The sequence below is a fragment of the Motacilla alba genome, chromosome 2, assembly GCF_015832195.1.
Source record: "Motacilla alba alba isolate MOTALB_02 chromosome 2, Motacilla_alba_V1.0_pri, whole genome shotgun sequence".
In the NCBI taxonomy this organism is placed as follows: domain Eukaryota; kingdom Metazoa; phylum Chordata; class Aves; order Passeriformes; family Motacillidae; genus Motacilla; species Motacilla alba.
This window is the reverse complement of record NC_052017.1, coordinates 75,328,851-75,342,965: the sequence shown is the minus strand read 5'-3', so window position 1 is coordinate 75,342,965 and position 14,115 is coordinate 75,328,851. Positions and strand designations below refer to the sequence as shown.

Below are 14,115 nucleotides of genomic sequence, written 5' to 3'. Positions count from 1 at the left end.
TTGGAAATTAAAACAAAAACGTTCTCTCAATTCAGGCCTTTTATAAATTTTCTTAGATTCTTCACACACTGATAATATTTGAAGTTTTGTCAGAAAGAGAGACATCCACTTCAACATCTTGACTCTGCAAGGGTTTGTTTAAAGATATAATGTGTAAAACCAGAAGAAATTAACTGATACAATTTACATGTGCACTGGGGCTCCCTAATCCTACTGACTTCATGTCATCTCAGATGCCTTGATATTTCAGTTCTTGTAAATTTCATATTTCTTTAATTATAATTTTAAAAATGTTAAAGATCTGACAAATATCTTCTAGAAAGGGAGTGAAATAACATGGAATTAATTACAAATTTCCTGAATCCCAGGTTATGAATAACTGAAAAGCAATTCCTTTTCTTAGTTCTACAGAACTGTTTACAAAAAATGCCCTTGTTATGTTAAAAGAGTTTGATCACTCTCCAAAACAAGGTCTTCAAAAAATTTAATTATATATTTTAGGGCATTTTTGTAAGTAATTACATTTTTTTTTCTAAAATATTCCTGGATGTGTATAAATTATGTGATAGCAACATCTCAGCTACAAATACCTTAAATGTCAAAAATATACACTTGAAAATCAATTTTGGTATTGATTTAACATAAAGCTACTCACTGTCACATACAGATTGTGTGTAGCAGTATGTTGAAGATCATGTTTTCTGTCTACCCATTTTGGAAGTCAGGCTCACATATAGACTCTCCAGCTTAAAAACAAATGCGTACCTGTTCAAGACAACTAATGTTCAGCCAGTATGCACTACAAATACAGAGAATTTCCTCAGGAGTGAGCATGCTTCATGGTATCAAAAAAAGCAAACACTGCCCTCACTTATGGTGGTTTTACTAGTGAAAGGCATATAAAGGACTAACACAGTTGCTAAGAGCAGGGTTTGGCTGCAGGACTGCGCATCTTAAAATGATCAGACTCAGATGTTTGTTTTAGTTGTGGCAACAGGGTAGGAAGAATTGCCATGCACATGCTACATGAGGAAGCTTAGCTAATTACTTGTGACTCTTGAATGAATCAAGTCTCAGTTGTGACTAGTAGAAAATATAAATATTTCTTCATTTATCCAGTGCTCTGTTTTAGGCCCACTGTGCAGTATCAAGTTGCTTTTGATGTACTGTCAAGATGTGTGAAAATTTAAAACAATCTTCCACACAAAAACTTCTGTGCTGTCAAATGAGCTCCATCACCTCATCTGCTTTCCTGTCCTGTGAGGAGAGAGCTTTTATTAATTTAATCTGTCTTTAGGGAACACAGGATACCTTTCCTGAAAACAATAAAAACCACAAAATTTCCTTGTTGCCATTTGCTGTGTCTCTTCTTCAGCACACTGCTGGTAGAAACTATGCCAATTGTGCTTTTGATGTAGCCCTGTCCAATTGTACTGAATGATCCAAAACTCATTATAATGTGTTTCAAAGTCTTATTGAGAGGTGGAGTTATATAATGTTGAAATATCTTTCAATTTCCCCCAGAGGGTAAAGGGAAACTTATGTACATTAATATCAGACTTGTGAGTTAAGTATATTTGATGCTTATTAATTCTTTAGCTATACAAAAGGTAAGCTAAAGACCTGAGGTGAACAAAAGACTTCTGGTTCAAGAGAGACTAAGGCTGACCTTGGCAGTGCCATTAATCTTGAGCAGAGCTTAAACAGATTGTATAGCACTGCAGAGACTTTGGGAGGAGAATGTAAGGATATATGCACTTTGGGAGCCATAAACCATCGTCTTACAAAATGTCTATGCCTTAGATCATCAGAAAAAGTCACATAAAATAGTTCTGCAAGACATTTTCCAAGACATAATGCCTTGTGCATATCTGAACTTCTGCTGTCTGCACAGCTACATTTAGGTATGATTATGTACACAAAATGTGAACAAAAGTGCTGGTTTATATATTTATTCTGCTTCTGTTTAAATTTTGTCAAGAACAAATAATAAAGTGTCCAACCTCAAAAGGTTTTCTCAAGTGTTTCCTGTGGGTGTGGCTGTGAAATATGGTGATGTGCTGAACTGTAGCAGATCATCAACGGAAAAACTATTATATTTATAGTGTGTATGCTTATGGTGCCTACAGAGAAACAATATAACTGAAAAGAAAAGTGGTGTGGAGTTATTTCCATGAACTTCTTTAGTGATACTTACAATGGAAAAGGTGTCTTGGTACTGAAAGTACAATAATAGTCTTTAAAGCCCTCTCCATTTTTACATTCTAATAATAGTCTCATTTCAAAAGAAGAGGGAGAGACAAGGGAAATTTCCTTCACATCAAGAAATAGCTGCTTTCATCTTTTTTTATTTTGGAAAAATGTAGTATTTGTATGAACATTTTAAATATTCACTGATGTATGCGAAGATCTTTTCCTTTTTAATTTGGGATTTACATCTTCAAAGTGAGCAACAGCATTTTAAATTTAAATTCTCAGTGAAACTTTGGAAGAGGAAATATGATGTCTCGACATACTGTTTTCTTTAAAAAAAAGACAACAAACATAACCCCCAAACACAATGTACACACCCCCCTCCTCCCCCACAGTTCTAGTCTTCTAGTCATTAGATACTCCAGGAAGTGATCTCCATTTTTTTTCTAAAAGAAGTCAGCATGTTGCTATTGCTTCTTGTCTTTAAGTTCATGTTTGATTTACCATTCAGTTTTGTAACACCATCACAGCAGACAGTTTACCACTTAAATGATAAAAGTTTCAATAGGCACTTTAGTGGAATTACGAAAAAGCTACCACTCTTCCACCATGATGCCAGAAAGCTACCTTCTTTCTAAGTCAGGTCAGTAAACTTCACCTTGTAGGCCTGAGCTTGTCTCAGTGTAATTCCAGAGTAACAAAATAACAACAACAAAAACCTGTGTATGTTACAGGATTTATCATTCTTTCTCAAATCAAATCAAAACTGACGGTATGATAAATGTAGTAACTTGCTGGAAACAATTGCTGTCTTTTATAATCAAAGTAATTGTGTCTTATATAAAGCTTAGGTTTATCTTTTAAATTTGTTGTTGATTTGCTTTTCTTTTTGTTTCACTGTTGTAGTTGTACTTAAGTGACTTTGTCAGGGTTATAACTTTCTTCTCCAAACATATCTGCCAAGATCTTAAAGCGAGGTCCCCAGTCACTCAGATAGTCATAATCCTGATCTGCCTCTGTAGTGAGGGAGTCTATAGAGCTGAGAGACTCTGCAACAGATCCGTTGCCTTCATAAGCATAGGTTGCCAAGGAGTCATAAGGAGGTGCAGATGGATCTACGTCATTTTCCTGCAGCCTTTGATTAATGAAATCTCTTATGTCTGTGTTATCTTCTGCTGGTGGTCTGTGGCGCGTAAAACGCAAGGTGTCTGGTTTTATGTCCCTGCGTATTTTATTATCTTCAATCACTTTGGGATTCCTCAGGGCACCTATGTCAAAAGCCTGGGTGTCCTCTTCTCCACCTCCTTCATCATCATAATGGATAACATTATCTCTGATGTCTTCTTTAGAGGTCATCAGGGTGTCTTTCTTCTTCTGCCTCCGTAGTGCTACATACAGTACTACAATAACTGTAATGAGAGACAACTGAAGTTAAGACATGCAGAGAAATAATTTAGTACTCTGATGACACATCATTATAGCTTTCTTAGAAAGCCACAAGCAATCAAAGGGACTTTTGTCCTTAGAAAAGAGCAGTGCTTAGCAGTGCTGTAGCAAATGAAAAATTATATGCTCTTTGACATGAATCTAACTATGACTAACTAACTATGACTATGAATCTAACTTTCTTAAGTGCTTGCTGTACTGCTGGAGAAAGTACCAAACAATTTTCCTGCTAGCCTGCTGTGCAAACTAATAGAATTGAAAAGGACTGCAGGTTTTTAGTTCAGAGAGACATTTAAAAATATTCTTTTAAAATATTTTTCAGAGAAAAATATAGAAAAGAATTCTAAATTTATACTTTGAAGACAAGAATAAAAAACTACACCAAAGCCCCAACCCAATGCGTATTACAGAAAAAAAAAAAAGGATTTTGGATAATAAATAATTTGAATAATTTCAAATTTGGAATTTTTTAAATTCAGAAAAAATAATCCTACTGTATCTTTTTATACAGTACACTTCAGCCTCCTCAGGGATCTGCTTCAAAAATTTACTTGTTATAAAGTTCTGTAGAGCAGAGGGGTCTAGGAGAGCTGGTTGATTTTCAAGTATCATGTCCTCCAAACTCAACAGTGGTCCAACCTGAGGAGCAGGAAATCAAGAAAAGGCAGCAGGAGGCCTGCATTTATAAATAAGAAGCTCTTGACTAAACTCAGTGACAAAAAAAAAGAGGCATCTAAGAGTTGAAAACAGTGGCAGGTGAGCGAGGAGGAATATACAGTGGCAGTCTGAACACGCAGGAATGCAGTAAGGAAAGAGAAAGCCCGCATGGTGCTGTCTAAGGAGGGACACAAAAGGCAGCAAGAAGGACTTGTACAAGTAAGACAGAAAGAAAGGGTAGAAAGGTAAAGGTGGGCCCACTGCTGAATGGGGCAGGGGAGCTATTGCCAAATGACATGGAAAAGGCCAGCCTAGTCAGCAATTTCTTTGACTGTCTTTTTTTGTAAAGTTGTCCTTCAGTAATTCAATGTCTCTGAGACCAGAGGGAAGAAGGAAGACCTAATCCTTCATGGAAGAGGATCAGGTTAGAGAAAACTTGAACAAACTAGACGCACAAGAGCATGGGAGTATGGTGAGATACACACGTGAATGATGAGGAAGGTGCCTGCTATCATTGTGAGGCTATTTGTGATAATTTCTGAAAGGTCATGGTGTCTGGGAAAGGTTTCTGAGAACTGGAGCAAGTGTCACTCCTATCTTCAAGTAAGGCAAGAAGAATGAGCTAGGGTACTAGAGTGGTTAGTCAGTCTCACCTTGATTTTTAGGAAAATGATGGAGAAAATAATTCTGGAATCTAAGAAGGGGCATAAGTGTAACAGGCATGGATTTATGAAAGTGAAATTGTGCTTAACTCACTTGATAGCCTTCTACAATAAGGTGACTGGTTGATGAAGGGAGAAAAGTGCAATAATTTTATTCTAATTCTAGGTAAAGCTTTTGATGTTGTCTTTTAAAACAATCTTCTCAGAAAACCTGAAAGTATGGACTATACAAGCAGATGGTGAGGTGGATTGCCAAACTGCCAAACTGTCAGACTGTAAAGGTTGTGAGAAATATTTCAAAGACCAGATGGAGGCCAGTCTCTAATAAAGTACCGCAGGATTTGGTACTGGGACTACTTTTGATTAATATTTTCATTAATAGCTTGGATGGTGGGATTGAGTGCACCCTCAGCAAATTTTCCGACAATAAAAAAGAGTGGTTGTGCCACTGTTCAGAGGGATCTCACCAGCCTGAGGGAGTGGGCCAAAAGGAACTCCATGATGTTCAACAAATAGAAATTCCAAGTCCCACACACAGGGAGGAGTAACTGCCTACTGTAGATGCTGTTGGCCAGCTGACTAGAAAGCAGCTTGATGGATGAGGCCTTGCGATCCTGGTGGACAACAAGTTCACCATGAGCCGTCAACGTGCCCTTGTATCAAAGAAGATCAACAGCATTCGGGACTGCATTAGGAGAAACATTGCTAGCAGTTCTAATGAGATGGTCATTGCCCTCTGCTCAGCTCTGCTTATGCACGCTTGGAGTTCCAGGCCCAGTTCCAGGCTCCTCATGAAAGAGGGACATGGACTTCCTGAAGTGAGTCCAGTGTAGACCCACAAAGATGATTAAGGGATGAGACCATCTGCCACACAAGGAGAGGCTAAGAGAGCCAGGTCTGCTCATTCTGGAGAAGGCACAGGGGGTTCTTATCAATGTGAATAAATACCTGATGGATGAAAGTAAGCACAGAGCCAGGCTTTTCTGAGGAGTGTCCTGTCACAAGACAAGAGGCAATGCGCACAAAAGGAAACGTGGAAAATTCCATTAAAATATTACAAAAAAGAGGTTTCTTTATCACCAGGATGTCAAGTAGTAGAATATGTTTCCCAGAGAAGTTGTGTGGTATCCATGCTGCTCCAACTGGAATTGTGTCAAAGGATACAGCATTCTTCTTGCTTCAAAAACTGACATAAGTTATTTGGTTTTGTTGGTCTTTGGATTTGTTTTAAATTCTTCAGAATGAGTATATTTGTGAATTTAACTGCTACTCCATGGGAAGAGTGGCCATTTGCCATTCTAATTTTTATTTGAAATAATATTTTTTCTCACAACATAATTTCTGCTCTTTTTTTGACACAGAGCAGAAATCCTGACTTTTACCCACTCTTACTCAGAAGCTATTTATGTAACACTGAGTCTTTAATAGTTTACTTAAGTGGCACCTACATCATCCAAATGCAATGAGGTATTCACATGTTTTATATTCTGTGTCAGGAGCTGTTTTTGGGTACACATTAGACTACCATAGGACTTTGGAAGCCACTGTTATCAAAATGAGGCATAGGCCAGCATCTGTAAGACTCAGTCTGATTTCTGAAGTCCACATTGTGCCTGTGTAAGCTTTAAAGTTGGTTTTATTTCATTAGCAGCTGCTTCAAGCTATATTACAAGTAAGATGCACTTTGGATAGGCTGTAAACAAGACAGTACACAAATATAAGGTAGAACAAGTAATAATGCCACCTTATGAAATCAATGCCTGCCTGAAATAAAAAAAAATCTTCCTGTGAAGCTTTATATAGATGTGGCCAGTAACAGTCTGTTACAATTATTTTCTCCTCTTCCATTTCTTCATTCACAATTTGCTTAAGTGGGCATGAAGAATTAAATAAAAGTTCGTACTCTGTTCTTACTGATGTTACTGTCAGTAGGACTCGTCTACCTTAGTAATAATCTAAAAAATTAATCTTTCAAGAAAGATATTTCAAATAATTTCTGATAAAAAATTACAATTTGGGTTCCACTGAAAACTAATGCAATAAGAGATATTGCATGGATTAGAAGATTCATGGTCATGAGCAGTGCTTTGGGATATTCTTCTAGAAATAAACTGCCACACATTTTCCATGGCTTTTGTTAAAAACTAGGGGAAGCTAGTAAATAATCAGAGTAAAGCACTTTGCAGGCTTTCATGAGAACTAACCTAGAAGTATAACAATACACAACAAGATTGCAATCAAAGCTCCTGTGCTGAGGCCGACTGGTAAGAAGATTGCTTCCACATTGCAGGACTGGATGGTGCCATCAGAATCACATCTGCAAACACGGATAGTCAAAGTGTTTGTGCTGCTCTGGACAGGGTAACTGCTGTCTTCAATTACTACCGGAAGAAAGTACAGCTCTTGCTGCCTTCTGCTGTAGCCATTTCTCCTGGTTTCAATCCCAGCTGTGTTGTCTGTAAAACATGACAGTCATTAGCAGATTTTTATTGTGTACTTCACTGCAAATTTAGCTTGTATCACCTTCAGTAATAGGCTGGTATTTCATATTTGAAACTTAGTGAGTGACATGCATTACATAATTGCCTTGCTTTGCCATTACAGAAGGCATTGTATTCTAACTGGTAACAGTTATTTTTTTCAGACCCTTAAACAATATTCCTTTTCTTGTAAACCTTTTAACAGCTGAAATTTCAAAGAAGACAAAAATAACTTAAAAATCCCCAAACAAAACATTACAAGTGTGATTCTGAAGACTTTTCAGGTTTTTTTCACATGATCTCCTTATATTCTAAGCCTATGGTACAAAGGATTTTGATTGCTTATGAATTTAGAATCATGTTTATATCAACTAATCAATTTCCTTAAAAATACAAAGTAATACACCTGGACAATATGCAATCATTTTAGCTTTCCTGCCCCATTAAAAATAACTAGGGAAATTAACTGAGTACTAAAAAATCAATACAGTTTCCATCAATTAATCCACCTCTAGACTTTGTCATTTCTTCCCAGTCAGTTACTGATGCTTTTCTGAATCAAACAAAGTAGCAAGGAATTGATGTAAAGACTAAAATAATTACATTAAAACAAAACTAAAATTAATTTCACAGAGAATTAATGAGATGACAGAACTAAATGAAAGTAACCTGCTACAATTACCATTTTTCCTTGTCACATATATTCTTTTTTATATTTTTTACAAGATGTCACACGATGGTTTTCATGACTCAGAGCTTTGTTACAAGGTAGAAGGATTAAGGGTGCTTTCACACTCAAATACTGGTATGGAGTTCTGATTAAGGACAATAAGAAGGAACCCTAAATATCCAAAATTATTTATGTTATGATTAGATGCCATTGAGAAGATGCATGGTTAAAAAATGCTTCAGACATTTCCTTTTCAACAAATTCAAACATGGACATGTCAAGTTCAGTTACACTTAGTTTTGAAAAGGAAAAAATATCGCAGAATAGTTTGAATCAAACCAGCTTCCATCTTCAGCTTTTTATTTCTCTCTATGATTAAAAACCTGCACTGTATAAAAAGTTTAAGAACTAATTTGAAGACATTCAGGTTAATTTTATTTTTATTATTTTTTCCATATTTCTATTATTAGAATTATTTCTATTCTTTTATTTTTTCTTCTAATTGAAACACTGAAGATCACTTTAATAGCTTACAATGCAACTAAATGACTTTCCATCCTCTTTTGAGAAGAATCAATCAGATAAACCTCTTAACTCCTTGATTTTGAGCGCTTTTTGTTGCTCTTTTATGACCCCTTTCAATTGTTCAAAGTTCTTTTGAAAATATGAACACAGACAGGTGTTTGAACTCTACACAGAAGAGTCTAGAGAAGCTGAGATAGCTTCTGGCTCTTCAATATGTTGTCACTAAATTAATTTATAGGATATGTGTGAGAAAAGGAAATTCTGTCTCTTACGTGAGTAATGGAGTGTACTCCGCATGGAAGCTGCCCTCTAGAGAGCAGAGTGAGGCCAGCAAAGCAGGAAGAGGGAGATCTGCAGTCCCTTTAGAAGCACTCCAGCTCTGCCAGGGCATCACTTCTATTAACACAGTGGATTGATCTCAGTGCTGCTGAAAGGCAACCTTGAGCTTCTGTCTCACTCCAGTCCTCACTAAGTTATATTCTGAAGTTTGGGGCCTGGCTTCTCTTGGGTGCAGCACAAGGATACCTGCTGAAGTTACACTTGCTGAAGTGTCAGACCACCCACGATTTTCAGTTGTATAGAACAGCACAGGCATTAAGGCTTCTTGATATATTTAAAAATTTTAAATGCCACCTTTACTTGTAAAAGTATTAATTGAACTACAGTGAACAACACTGCATGCTCAAAAAATAGAAAAAATTGCTTTCACAAAGTACCAGCTTGTTACTAACATAATTGCTAACTTAAAAGAAAACGGTACTTGTTTTTAAAAGGTTTCTCCAGTGAAAATAAAGTTGTGTTACAACATCTCTAAATTGTGCACAGAACAGATCTTCATCCACCTTTTTTGGCAAACAAAAGGCAGATGATATTGCAAGACAGAGTTTTAGTTTGGACAGATTTTTTCCTAATATCTCTGTAAATCATCAATAATGAAAAAAGGTTTTTATGGGGTTTTTTGTTCCTTACATTGTAAAAAATTGCATACTGCTTTTTTATTTTTCTTTTTGTTTCTAAGTGTTAAACAATGCTTTTAAAATTTTTTATCTTGGTGGTTTCCACTTTTTATCAGAATATTGCACTTATTTTTATACAGTATTGAAGCTTCATTAACAGATTACTGAGATCCAAAGTCATCCAGTGTCAACATTACTAGTTTAAACAGGGAAATTTAATGGTCTAATAATATTTGAACAATTTCCTCACCAAACTCACACGCTAAGCACACTTTACAACAGCTGTAATTACTGTAGAGACTTATTAAGTTTAAAAATTATTTTGATGAATTAAATCTGTTAAAATTACCAGGAAGACTTATTTTTAAAGCAGAAGTTGATAATTATTATTAAACAAACCACCCCCCCCCAAAAAAAAAAAACAAAAACAACAAAACAACAAACCTTGGTGAAGTTAAAGGATATTTTAAGAAACAGACAAGGAAAAAAAAAAAAGAGAAATTAAAGCTCTCACTCTCTTACTTTAAAGAAATCTTTATAAAAAAAATTAAAGTAATTAGAAATACATAGTATTTATGTTCTAAGATTATATAATTGTGAAGATTCTACCCATATGGGCCTTAAAATATGTTCTTTTGCCCCTATTAGGGCAAAGTAATGCCCTAATCTTCCAAGAACAGAAGTAAGGGAACCTGGATCTGTTGTAAAGTCATCCTTCATATTCATTGAGCTCTCTGTCTCAAGAAACCTGTTTGAATGCCCTTTGATAAAATGTGTTATAGCTACATAGTTTTGGCTTTATAAGATAGTATTATTCATGTCTACAATATTATGAATGGTTTCACTATATTCTCTATTTACGAATTCTTAAGTGCAGCTCTTGGCTCATCGGTTCAAGGTTTTTAACTATCTATGACACACATAAATAAAAGTCACTATTAAGTTTGGGAATAAACCATTTTCATTGTATCAGCCTCACAGGAGAGCTATATAAAGAGAAAAGAAGCACAGTTCATTTTTTCAAATTTATTTCTTCCTGACGTTTCTTCAGGATTAATAGTGGTTAGCTTATGTTGCTGGCTTTAGTTTTCCATTGCATAACAATGTCAATAGTGGCTTCAAAAATAATGTGGGCCATATACATAATTTAAATACTATTTTTTAAGGGCTAAAAAATTAGGCTTTTGTAATTTTATTTCAATTGGTGTATTATTCATTTCTAGCGCTTTTAAGGCCTTGGGTCACTTAATTCACAAGAAAGGAACCTTTACCTCACAAATGATGTTACCTCAAATTTAAATTGAAAGCAGCAATTAAAAAATTAAGAATGATATACTTTTTTAGATAATGTTAATTACAACCTGCACAGTCAAGTGTTTTTAAACTTTGTTGGATGGCTTTAGGTGTTCTTTCTTTGAATTGTAATTTAAATTTAAAGATCATCTAATAGATCAAATACTTCTTTTTTTCTTATTTGATTAAAGACTAATTCTTTGAAGATGCTTGCAATAGGAAAAAAAAATCAATTTTTTTGTCTTGTTTTTTTCTTTGCCATTTAACAAAAGAGTTCAAGTTCATAAGGAAACGAAGAAGGATATTCAGTTATGAAAAAAATTGGAAGAAAAATCAGGGATATCAGTTGCATAAATTTCCGAGTTATTAAGCGTGTTGTACTTCAGCAGCTCTGTCGATATTTAGAACTCACTCTTCTGCAGGACTACATATCCTCAAGAAAGCACAATATCTGGGTACTTTGAAAATGGTTAGCAAAGTCATAGTATTTAAACAAGACAGTAATAGTGCCTTGTTTAAAGGTATACCTGCATTTGCATATGGATTCTTCCTGAGATACTGAATGATAAAAGGAAGAAAATAAAACAGGTGGCAGTGTTTTTGAAGGCCTGTAGGGAAATCTCAGCCTTTGGTGTTCTGACAATTCCTGTCCCTAAAAATAAGAAAAGGTGCAAGACCTGAATTTATATTAATATAAGTCCAGAGAGTTTAGCAATTAGAAATGTCAAAAAAAGAAATGTCAAAAAAGAAAAATGATAGGTCTGCAGACATAACTGTAATTGAAAGTAAACATATTTGTCATTGTAACTACAGTCTGCTGCTCTGAAAGAGAGTTATGGGTAACCAACTTACTTCTGTAGTCATGGACTGTGAAGTTTGGTTTGTTGGAAGCCTCAGATGACAGTTTGAAGGAAAACCTTTGCCCAGCTGGTGATAAATCTTTATCTGCTGCAGTGATGGTCTGTATCACCTGAAACCAGATTAATTCTGAATCAGTTCACTCTTCCAAAAGAAGCAGTTTTGTAGAAGTGCAAAGTGAAAATCAAATGAAACTGTTGAAAGTGAGATCTTGCTGGATTAGTGTCATTCCTTTAAAAGTCTGCATAGAGGAGGCAAGAAGTCTGAATTCTGTAACAACCAGAGAGCTCAGAAGGTCTTGCGTTGACATATCTGATAAAAATCAGAAAGATTTACGGCATATTCATGGTATTTAATATTTATATTTTATATTAAAATGCTAATGATAGCTTTTGGTTGAATGGTTATGCTTCACTTCATTTGCTACTACTTTTGTCACAGTTACAACCCTTTAAGAAAGGGATTGTTTCTCCTCTTATAGCTATTAAATGCATGATAAAGGGTTGCTCAGGCCCATATTATTGGAGAAATTAAAAAAAAATAGACTGCAAATTGACCATAAAAATCAACAAAAAGAATTCGAATATGTGTTTCCAACATAGACATTTTGTTTGTAGGAGAATTCTGCACATGATGTAATTTTTAAACTCAGAAATTTCTGCTGCTATAAATAATAAAGAAAGAAAAATCAAAAGAGCAAGCATCACAAATTTGAAATACCTGTCCTGGCTTGGCATTTTCACACACAGATGTCTCATATGGAACTGAAATTTCAGGAGGAAACTCGTTGACATCCAAAACATTTATTATAACATTGACTTTGCTGGTTAATAGTGGGTTACCTATAAATAATTTTAGAAGAAAAACATTACATTTGTTGTCATCACCAGTCTCATAAATTGTCATAAACTTGTGATCTCACTACTGCTGCTTTTGAAAGCCCTTGACTTCCATTTACTTCTGATTTGAACTAAGAAGAAAACAGAACAAAAGTTCTTATCAGTTTGTACCAGACTTTGATCCATTACTCTTCATGGGTTAAAGAATCAATCAGGATGATTATGTTTATCAGAGCATAAATGGAAAAAAAAAGTGAAGTTGTACCTGTTATTAGGGATGCAAACTTTTCTCAGATCACTTTTCATTAAGCCTGTGGAAAACACTTCCAATGATTAAAACTGAATTCTGTTTTCCACAGCTAAATGCAGAAAATTAATATTTATTGCCTAGTCATTGTTTAAATCTTCAAGATATTAATGAGGCAAGCAGAGCATACCAATTTAGAAGACAGAGAAAGAGAGAAAGATATGGAAGAACAAAAATCTTGCTGCAAGCCAGACAGAGTCAGTGTTAAATTTAGCAGTGGAACACTCACAGCCAGCATTCAACTATTTGGCCATGTCATGGAAGGTATTCTTTTAACTGCAAAAGTATTTGCAGGCAGCAAATAATTTTGTACAAAAGAAAAGTAAACAATAGTATACACCATGTTTCTTTCCGCTGCCCTTCCTCTATAGATAATCTTCGTCAGTCACTAGATGCGTTTTATAAACAAGTTTACTCACAAATGCAAAGTCTGACAAAACAGAGACCCTAGTACAATACAAAGCAGATAATGCTTTATGCTGAGACCTCCTGCAAAATAGCAAATATATGAAAAATAGTAAAGCTGGTGAGTCAAAAGTGTAATTATTTTATGTTTTTTTCACTTAAGATGAGTGGCAGAAACAGTTAACTACTGGAAAAAATCTATGCTATAAATCAGGATGTTGTAGAAATGACAACATGATGTCATGTTTTAGTAGAAGAGGAGCTGTCTTGAATCTTCAGGAATAAATTATAGAATCAAAGAGTCACAGAATGGCTTGGGTGGGAAGAAAATTTGAAGATCATCTAGTTCCAAGGCCCCTGCCACATGCAGAGACACCTTCCACTCGACCAGATTGCTCATAGTCCCTTCCAACTTTGTCTTGAACACTTCCAGGAATGGGGCACCCACAATTCCTCTGGGCAACCTGTGCCAGTGGCTCAGCAGCCTCACTGTAACAAATTTACCTCGTATCCAATCCAAATCTACCCTCTTTCAGTTTGAAGCCATTCCCCCCTTGTCCTGTTGCTGTCAAAAGTCCCGCTTTCTTGTAGGCTCCCTTCAGGTACTGGAAGGCCACAATTAGGTAATCCCAGATTGTGCTCTTCTCCAGGCTGTAAAAGCTCAATTGTCTTAGCCTGTCTTCATAGGAGACATGCTCCAACCCTCTGATCATCTTCATGGCCCTCCATGGACCCTTCAAATTATTTGCATTGGGCACTTGCTTTGCAGCTTGTATAATCCTAGGCATTTCTCTCGTTTATAACTAACATGGCAAAGGGCAAAG

General features: G+C 35.6%; 1 protein-coding gene across 9 annotated transcripts in view; it reads right to left on the bottom strand.

The window, feature by feature from the left end:
* Nucleotides 1–2,309: 2,309 nt before the first annotated feature.
* The window catches only part of CDH12 (cadherin 12), a 539,049-nt gene continuing 527,243 nt past the window's right edge, over nucleotides 2,310–14,115 (bottom strand). For 8 of the 9 annotated variants that reach the window (XM_038160521.1, XM_038160530.1, XM_038160539.1 and 5 more), the window contains 4 exons: nucleotides 12,461–12,582; nucleotides 11,735–11,852; nucleotides 7,163–7,414; nucleotides 2,310–3,602 (listed from right to left, as the gene is read on the bottom strand). In XM_038160521.1, the coding sequence (XP_038016449.1) occupies nucleotides 3,106–3,602; nucleotides 7,163–7,414; nucleotides 11,735–11,852; nucleotides 12,461–12,582 (989 nt within the window). In that variant the 3' untranslated portion in view covers nucleotides 2,310–3,105. Of the gene's footprint in view, nucleotides 3,603–7,162; nucleotides 7,415–11,409; nucleotides 11,535–11,734; nucleotides 11,853–12,460; nucleotides 12,583–14,115 lie in introns of all 9 variants that reach the window. The other variant, XR_005259646.1, reaches the window with a different exon arrangement.